Below are 10,000 nucleotides of genomic sequence, written 5' to 3' on the forward strand. Positions count from 1 at the left end.
AGGAAAGAAGAGATTACCTATCTGGGATGTAAGATAAAAGCCTTTCCAGTGATAAAATGGCAACAATAGTAATCAAGTAAGTCAACCAAAGAATACAATTTTTGGGCAGAATCTCTGGTCAATAGGAATGCACTGAGGACACTAGCTGGAGCACTCATCCAATGTCATTTTGTCTATGCATGCACCTCATGGTATTCTAGCACCTCAAAGGCTATCTCCACTGATCTCATTCCCCCTAGATCCGGCACAAACATGGGGATGAATTCATTCTACTATTATGCTACCAAAATGTGGAATGCCCTACCACCAGCCATCAAACAGTGTACCTCCTTCAAAACCGCCATAAAAGAGCACCTATCTGCAATTTGCAATTGGACCGAGACAAGTATTTTAGCTTGCCAAAAGAAATGACCCCCCCCCCTGTTTTTCTGTAAATATACTTGTTCTGCTCCTAGTACTGATGATTTATTTTATAGTATTGTATGTCTCTGTGAGAATGACCATCTTAGCGGTTGGAATTAGTACAGACAGAGGCATGGTATAGAGTTCAACCACACTATTTATTCACCAAATACCAACAAAGACAACATTCAATTCTGTCACCCTCTTGGCATGGCGGTGTCCAGCTTTAGACCCCTCAGCTCCCTCTGACAACGGCACTCGGTGCCGCACTTTGAGCTTGTATATCTGCTATTTTTGAATAGCCAAAGAAATCTACTGGGCAGCTCGCAGTGGCTAACAGCAGAAGACCAGTTGTACTGGGAATGAGACTGAATGAAAGGAGGGCTGAAAGAACTACATTGCAAATAGACACAAATAGCATCACTTCGAAACACAGAGCAGCCTTTCCAGTCACTCAGTGTGGTGAGGAAGTTCCCCAGCTCTCCGCTCTGTGATATGGTTACTGGCAGTCAGGCCTGCGCTGTGGCCAGACACACCGAACAGGATGGATGAGGAGTCAGTGGCAGGAAGACTGCTGTCTGTCTCTCCTCCACACAGGAAGAGGAGGACTTCCTGCCGACACCTTGCGTCCTGTCCGAAACCTCAAAAGCATCTGACAGCTATGAGACTTTGCTTTATAAAGTCATATTAGTAATTCCCCATAGTCTCTTCAAGAGTGATTTCTATTTTCTAATAAACAGCAGGTGGGAGTTCGCTGTCTTGTACAAGGACACCTTGACAGGATATGTGGCTGTAGTAGGATTTGAGAGAGAGAATTGCAAACCTGTAGGATTACTGGGATCATATCCTTCACCAGCGCAACGTACTGAAAATAGCTGATCTATAAGCTCACAACACATTGCAGTGCAACGCGTTGTGAGCTTATAGATCGGCTATTTTTGGTGCGAGACGGTGGTCTACAGCTAAGTATAAATCGTTAGTGTCTTGAGCAGTGAGCCCGGTATAGTCTCAGTGAGTCGCAGAAGGACTAAATAAAGGACCAGCAGTCTCTCTTTGAGTGTTCCTGCTCTCCTGCTGCTTTAGAACAAAGTTTAGAAAGAAGGTATTCAGTAATCAGCTTAGAGTCACAGCGTCTCAATTAAAGTGAACCCAGCAGCACCAAGGGCTGCTTTCAACAAGTTGACAGTTTAGGAGAGACACAAGAGAAGACTGTGATCTGATCCTAGATAAAGTTTGATTCTGATTCTAGACCAGCTTAAGAGTGTATGTTAGCCTGGAGCTGGAGTGGTGAGCCACTACACCATCAACAGCAACTCTGTTGGTGGTTTGTGTCCGAGAAGGCTGCACCGTCAGCAGACAAATAAAAGAGAACATCGCCTGACCCACAGACCACATAATCATTGTCCACATGCCTTTAAGCAGGACACGAAAAATAAAAAAAAATTATGTATGTAATATGCAGCATGTATTGTATATGTATGTATGTACTGTATGTATGTATGTATATATACAAAACAAAAAAAATAAGACAGGGCTCGCAACTCACTTTTAATTGCTCCACATTTTTATTTAGGGCAAACAGCAGCAGATACTCCGTTTCGACCCTTGCGGTCTTTTTCAAGTATATACTTATACTTGAAAAAGACTGCAAGGGTCGAAACGTCGAATCTGGTGCTGTTTGCCGTAAATACAACTTTTGAGCATTTAAAAGTGAGTTGCGAGCCCCGTCTTGTTTTTCATGATTCTGTTTTTGCAGTTTGGCTCAGCACCAAGAAACGGAGGATGTGCATAATCTTTTCTTTGAATGTTTACAAAACAAACACATCAGAGATTAGAGAGTTGATTTACCTGGAGGTAGTCAGTGATGAAAGAACCAAGTTCAGTCTTTAGAAGCCACCTAGAGAAGAGAAGTACAGTAGAACACAGTATAGAACAGAACAGAGTAGAACAGTATAGAGCACAACAGATTGGTGTAGGGTAGAACAGTGTTTAAAAGAACAGAGTAGAGTAGAGCAGATCAGAGTGGGTAAAGTAGAACAAAGCAGAGTGAACAAGACAAGACAGAGGGAAGTCAGTGAATTTATTTTCTAAACAGATCTTCTACAGAAACAGAAACCAGCAGAGGCTAAGGATTAAATATGAACATGTCAGAGATCAAGGTGAGAACACAATTAAACCATGAAAAGACTGACTGACATAAGCAACTCGATGTAGGGACAATAAACCCACGATGAAAAAGATAGCAGGTTCAAAAACACCTGAACTGTGGAGAACCTCACCTGTAATAAAGGATTATTGAGAGAAATAAAGTAGCCTAAACTCAGAAGAGTTACCTGATGCTCTCGTTAAGGGTGTAGAGCTCATTGGGCAGCAGGCCTCCTCCCTCAAACACCTTCACCACTGCTGACTGAACACTGACACACACACACACACGCGCGCACACACACACACACACACACACACACACACACACACACACACACACACACACACACACACACACACACACACACACACACACACACACACACACACACACACACACACACACACACACACACACACGGCAGGTCAGAGGTTTGTGAAATATCACGGGTGAGAGATCAGGGGTCAGAACCTTTATTTTTCAAAACTTCAGTTCTCAGAACCTGACCCAGGGCCTTCCTGTCTTCACAGGAAGTATAAAGTCCAACTTCCTATTAGATTATGGATATTTTTTTCCTAACACAACTTGACATTAATGCGCTCTGGCAAGAAGGAATGATGGAAGGACTTATGCCTCTGGAGCATTTTTGGGGTTCAGTGCCTTGCTCACTGGCACTTTGTTAGTGTGGGTGGCAAACCCATGGCACCTCCAGCTGATTCAGCCAGGTCACAGGAAGTGCCAAAGGAAGTTATCCCTGGGGGTCGCATCTGCCTACTGCCACGTCCGTTTCCTACTAAACTTCCTGCTGAGGGCTCTGACCAGTTCCTGTAGCGAAACAGGAAACAGACCCACATGGGGTTTCTCCTGGTTGGAAAGCGAGTGGAGGCTATACTCTTCCTCACCGGGTCACATTCACAATCTGACAAACAAAAACAGTCATACATAACCACCCATATTGCACATTCAGCAAATATACAGTAAAATGGTAATATAATGGGATTAGATATACTGTAATAGTGATTCAATTATGTAGTCGTGTTTGATTGTGTGTCTTGTCCCCTTTCAAATCCACTGGAAAACTGGAATGTTATTTGAACCTGTTAGTTATCTGAACAGGCCTGGTGGAAAACATAAAAAAAAAATAACAATGCAAGCAGTCAGTCTTATCATCTACAGTACATTCACTTCTGCTATGAAATATCTGTGAGTTTCAGTAATCTGAACTCCCATGCTGCCTATTAAGGATAAGTAAGGTTTGCATGCACAAAAACACACACACACCCAATCACACACGCACGCCTACACACCTACACCTACACACACACACACACACACACACACACACACACACACACACACACACACACACACACACACACACACACACACACACACACACACACACACACACACACACACACACACACACACACACACACACACACACACACACACACACACTGCACACACACAAACTGTCACACACTTCCTCTTAACATTCCTCCCACTGTAGTCTCTTCCTGCTTGCAGACTCATAAAGGAATCAAAGGGAAGCAGGTCAGCTCACAAAAAACAACAAAAACAAGCTAATGGTGGAAAACAACGTGCTACTTTTTTCTTTCTTTTCTTTTTTTAAACAAATGAACACGTTTCTAAGGTCCACGGCTCACGCCCCCTTGGAGTTTGTCTTTTCTCTTGGAGACAGACAGTGGGCTGAGAGGGAGATGGGGAACACAAAGGAAATAATGATCCTAGACCAGTGGTTCTCAACCTTTTCTGGATCAGGGCCCACTTGAAAATCTTGAAAGCTTTCGCGGCCCACCCATCTGACCACTTAACACGGCAGATGGGTGGTTAACACGCCAGCCTACTGAGTGGTCAGATGGGTGGGCCGCGTGCATTTTTGACCCAGTGTGGAAACCAGGGGCATCTTGGCAGACATGCCTACTTTCCACTAGAATAGTGAAAAGAAAGAATTATGTCTAGCAGATTTTGATCAAATGCGTTAATAGGCTCTGTGCATAGCTGTGGTCCCAGTTTAATGAAGGTGGGATACTCTTCATTTGTTTTAACTACTTGCTTACTTACTACCTGGCTGATGCCCGGAGGTTCTCCTTTCTTTATCATCTAGTCCCGTCTACCGATACATCTGGGGAAATGTAAATTCAAAAACCTCCGCTAACAAATTTACACGTATTGCTTTGGAAACCAATACTGATACCATCCCAATATGAAGGGCTGTCCCAATTAGGGAAGCTAATGGCTGCTCACTGCTCCAAATAGGATAGGTAAAATACAGAGGAAAAATGTCAGGTCTGTGAAAATACACTGTGACAAAAAACACCCCAAGAAAACATTCACAACTTCACCAGTAAATGCATGAGGTGATGAAAACATCACCTCATGCAAATCCCAGTTGGGATGGGAATTGTGTTGTGAGAGTTCTCACCCCGATCTATCCATCATGTCAGTTCATAGCAGGGATGACTGCAGACGAGAGAGACTACAGTATTTTACCCTACACCTCACCCTATATACTTAGTTGACCGGGGTCCCCCAGGGGTCTATCCTTGGCCCCCTCATTATTACCGTATACATCAAATCTCCGAAAATAGACGTTTGGCTATTTTCAGGAAACGTTTTGTAGAATATTTTTGACAAAAGTTAAATTATTATGACATGCCCTGCCCAGAATATGCTTGCGAGAGTCCAAGTGGTTAAACTGTGTCCCCAGTAAGCACATTGAAATATCTCTTTCCCACACAAAATGCCTCAAAAGAGGAGACAGTGGTTTGGTGTGTTGATGGGAGAGGTTTAGTAAACAGCAGGGAGAAAAGATATGGTCACCTCTGAAGCATTAGACATGCACAGTCGCATATAAACAACAATCTGAATACTGTATGTATGCACACACACACACACACACACACACACACACACACACACACACACACACACACACACACACACACACACACACACACACACACACACACACACACACACACACACACACACACACACACACACACACACACACACACACACACACACACACACACACACACGAAGGAGTAATATGTCTGTGTGTATTTATACCAGTTAGGGAAACAAACAATGTACGCCACCCACTGTGGCCACCCAGAATCCTGCTGTGCTGTGTGTTCTTCTTGTGTCTCGTTTCATTTGTCTTGCAAGGCTATGTATGGCCTTGCATCACAACACTGTGTTTATGTCTAATGGATATAATGCATGCATGGTCTGTTCATTCATTCATCAACTTTGTGTCAATTTATATATAATAACTGTATTTTTCGATATTGTACATAAAATACATTAAAGTTTAATATTATTATTATATGTGTTATTATACTGTACATTCATATTATTAAGAAATAAATCTTGCCAAAGTAGTTTGGCCATATTTTAACCACTGCTGGCCACTGGCCTCAGACACTGGCAGAGTAAGGCTGCTGTTGTTTGTTGGGTTAGGCTTAATTTGTTTGCCTGTTCAAGACACTAACGCTATACAGCTGCAGGGGGCATGGGGAGAGGTGGGGCTGGATTTTGCTACAGTTTTAGTTAGGTTAGAGAGGGCGCTCGGGTGGCACAGTGGTAAAGTAGCTGCCCACCGCTTTAAAGCCGACACCTGTCAGCAGGGAGTGTTGGGCGGGAGGAGTAGGGTGGTGGCTCTACATCCTCCTGGTGGACAACACACAGAAATGTGTGAGCGGAGGACTTAAGTGGCATAACGACTAAATTGGGGAGAAAAGCACAAAAAGTGTTAGGTTAGACTTAGAGTTAGGCTTAAGTTAGGTTAGTTAGAGTTAGGTTAAACCTAACTTGAACTAACCTAACATAAATCTGGTTTAGGAAAGGTTAGATCAACTTAGACTAGGGTTAGGTTTAAGTTAGTTCAAGTTAGAGTAAGGTTTATGTTATGTGTGTTCCAGTTAGTGTTCAGTATTTCATAGGTTAGGTCAGTGGTTCTCAACCTTTTCAGGCCGCTACCCCCCAAAACAATCATATTTGAACTGGGGACCCCCCACCCTGACAAGCACTTGGAATTGTAGGAGTTGAGTCATTGCATTTAGTTTGACTCGCTTCCACGGATAAATATTGTGAAAATAGCAGATCTACAAGCTCACAAAGCGAGGCATTGTGAGCTTGTAGATCTTCTATATTAACTCCTCTTTCTTAAATTATTTGACTATTTGGCCCATGTTTGAACAGTTTTTATAGCATAGTTTGTTTATTACTTCTGATGCAGTAATGGTCTCTTTCTTTTCTTTCTTTAGAGGTATTAAAAGTCCTTAAATTGTCTCTTCACTGTCTTCTGGGGACCCCCCAACATCATGTGGGGACCCCCCTGGGGGTCCCGGCCCACAGGTTGAGAACCACTGGGTTAGGTGATGGTCATGTTAGTTCGGATTATTCAATTCAGTTTACCTGTTCCAGACGCTAGCGTTGGACAGCTGCATGGAGGGGGAGCTGGCATGGAAACGAGCTAGGTCCGTTAGCACCGGGGAGCTCATGAAGCGAGGCCGCGGGCGCCGGAACGATCCCATCATGCACCTGGCTCCTTCAGGAAAACAGGAAATAGTGTGGTTGAAGGGTGCTGAGACAAAATCACAAGGACATTATATAAATACACTATTATAAAATGATAGTGATACTAATCTCAAGATTCCTATTTACAAGAAGGGTAACACCCCATTTGCATCATGCATCCCATGTCTATAATGCATTATATGCATACTTATAATGCATTATATTGTAATCTGCTCATAACACTGTATAATTGCCAGACCCAAGGGGTCGGTCGAGCTTACATGAGTTTGTATCTGTTTCGTCCATACATGGGCAGGGGTCATTTGTCCTCCGGCCCCAGCCAAAAAAAAGTTTGTGACGTCCCCTTTCGTCATACATGGGCAGGGGTCATTTGTCCTCCGGCCCCAGCCCAAAAAAAGTTTGTGACGTCCCCTTTCGTCACCAACTATTCATGACATCATGAACTTCAGTTACAAAGTGGTTTGTAGGTGTGTTACATACTAGGACTTCATTCTGGGTCTGGCAGAACCAGGTCTCCTGGTCTTGTTATAGCTATAAGAACTCATAAATACTGTTAATGCTTTATAACAATAATCATATATATCACTTACTATAAAGCATTTTATAATGATAATAAGGTCAAGTATTATAATACTTCATAATTGCTGGACACTCACAGATTGTTTTGGCCAGGATCATAGTGTATAAGTATTAGTACTTATGAGTGTTTATACATGTATTTATATAGTGTTATACAGATTACATTGCATTTATACCTATTTGACCTTATAAGTCATTATAGAATAATAATGTGACCATTGTTATAAAGCAGTATTGATGCGTTCTTATAATTATACAGTGTTGTAATAAGAAGATTATAATGCATTATAAGCAGTGTTAGCATTTTTTTTCTTAATGTGTTCTGTGCTGTTTTGATGTTCTAATCACATCTGGGTGGCAGAACAGTTTGTCACTCAGTACAGCATGTAGGACCAGACTGCAAAATGCCACCTGTACCACATGTACACTGGCCATGTGTTTTAGCATGCACAGTGTGGTGTTCTGATGAGCGTTGTGTAAAGACACCAGTCCTTGTATTATTTTTATTTTTAACAAATGTGCGCGTGCGTGAGTGCGTGCGTGCGTGCGTGCGTGCGTGCGTGCGTGCGTGCGTGCGTGCGTGCGTGCGTGCGTGCGTGCGTGCGTGCGTGCGTGCGTGCGTGCGTGCGTGCGTGCGTGCGTGCGTGCGTGCGTGCGTGCGTGCGTGCGTGCGTGCGTGCGTGCGTGTGTGCGCGCGCGCGTGCGTGCGTGCGTACTTGCACAGTGCAGCTGCATGGGAGTATGTGAACTGTATGTCAGAGAGAATTAATGAGACGTTTTTCATCTTCTATTGGCATCTTATAAAAGAGCAAGACATACAGTATAGAGTTTAATAACAGCGTTCAATCTGGAACTATTGATTTGAAGTTACTAAGTGTGCAGTTTGTGACAGTTGCACAAATCATAATGGCTGCTTCTGCTTGTGGGCATGCCCTAGTCTACTCTATGCCTCATTATATCTTATTTGAGTGGACATACAGGTATGTACGTACAGTACATACATAAATATAATAATTAGACTAATAATAATTAGACTACTTACTGTCAGACCTCACTCCCAGGAGTCGGACTCACCTAAATGGAGCTTTACTACACTATACAAACAGTGGAAAATGTTCAGTCTTAGTACTACTAGATCTCAGCGCTGCATTTGACATGGTCAACCACAATATATTACTAGACAGATTGAAAAAATAGGTGGGACTTTCTGGCACAGTACTAAACTGGTTTGAATCATATTTAGTGAACAGAGACTATTTTGTATCTATCGCTAATTCTAGGGCCCCTACTGTTCAATAACATGCTCCCACTAGCTCAGATTATGGGAAACAACAAAATAAGCTACCATAGTTATGCAGACGATACACAAATCTACATAACGTATCACCAGAGGACTATGGTCCAATACAAACACTGATCAGACGACTGCAGTTGATTCAGAACGCTGCTGCTCGACTCCTTACAAATACCAAGAAAGTGGAGCATATCACTCCAGTTCTTAAATCCTTACCCTGTGTGTGAAATAATTGTCCATGTAATTGTCCATCAACACACCTAATGCCACAAATTCACTAAACATCCACATCATCACGTCATTCTCAACCAATCACTGTTGTAATACCACACACCAATCCAACAGATTAAAAGAGGGATAGAACTTTATTTTTCTCAATTCCTCTCAGGGTTGGAACATCATTGTAGCAGCAGTACCACATACTGTACGTACCTGTACCTGTACAATGCACCTGGTCATTGTTGCATCATGAGGAACACAGTGAAGTGCATTTAGTTAACCTTTTATGTCCAAAACGGTTCCTTTTATATTATTATCAAACAAAAGTAAAGCTCACAACGCGGTGTGAGCTTGTAGATCTGCTCTTTTCATTACTTTTGTGTGACACTTTTATAGGGCATACACTTACAAAAAAACTATTTGAGCCATGGAGATACAAGGTTTCTGCCCAACAGCAACGATATAATAATAGAACGCATCAAATAGAATATATCCCAGTAGGGGATATTGTTGGAGGGCGGTTACTGTGTTCACAGCTGCATCACCAAGAAAGAAGACAGGAAAGAGAAATGTTGCAATTAAGTGTCTGAGCGGCAGGTGTATTCATTTTGTTGAATTTCCCTGGTCAATACAGGCTGTCATCTTCAAATCCAGGACAACCCTGCCAGCCAGATGGTGTTAAAGATGAGAATTATGAAGACCAACTGACAAACTGTGTTTCATACGTCAAAGGTCAGGACAAGGGATTGGATTTCTGTTCTGGTTAACTGATGTACTTCTGTATACAA

The 10,000-nt window shown here is 42.6% G+C and overlaps 1 protein-coding gene across 1 annotated transcript in view; it reads right to left on the reverse strand.

Moving 5' to 3' along the window:
* Positions 1-10,000, reverse strand: part of prr5l (proline rich 5 like) — a gene marked incomplete at its 3' end in the record, with an annotated part of 27,225 nt that overhangs the window by 10,075 nt on the left and 7,150 nt on the right. Inside the window, exons 2-4 of the mRNA XM_080438146.1 lie at positions 6,998-7,130; positions 2,736-2,816; positions 2,251-2,299 (exon numbers count right to left, since the gene is read on the reverse strand). Of these exons, the coding sequence (XP_080294272.1) occupies positions 2,251-2,299; positions 2,736-2,816; positions 6,998-7,119 (252 nt within the window). The 5' untranslated portion in view covers positions 7,120-7,130. The remainder of the gene's footprint in view (positions 1-2,250; positions 2,300-2,735; positions 2,817-6,997; positions 7,131-10,000) is intronic.

The sequence above is a fragment of the Gymnoscopelus braueri genome (genome assembly GCF_963280865.1).
Source record: "Gymnoscopelus braueri genome assembly, chromosome: 9".
In the NCBI taxonomy this organism is placed as follows: domain Eukaryota; kingdom Metazoa; phylum Chordata; class Actinopteri; order Myctophiformes; family Myctophidae; genus Gymnoscopelus; species Gymnoscopelus braueri.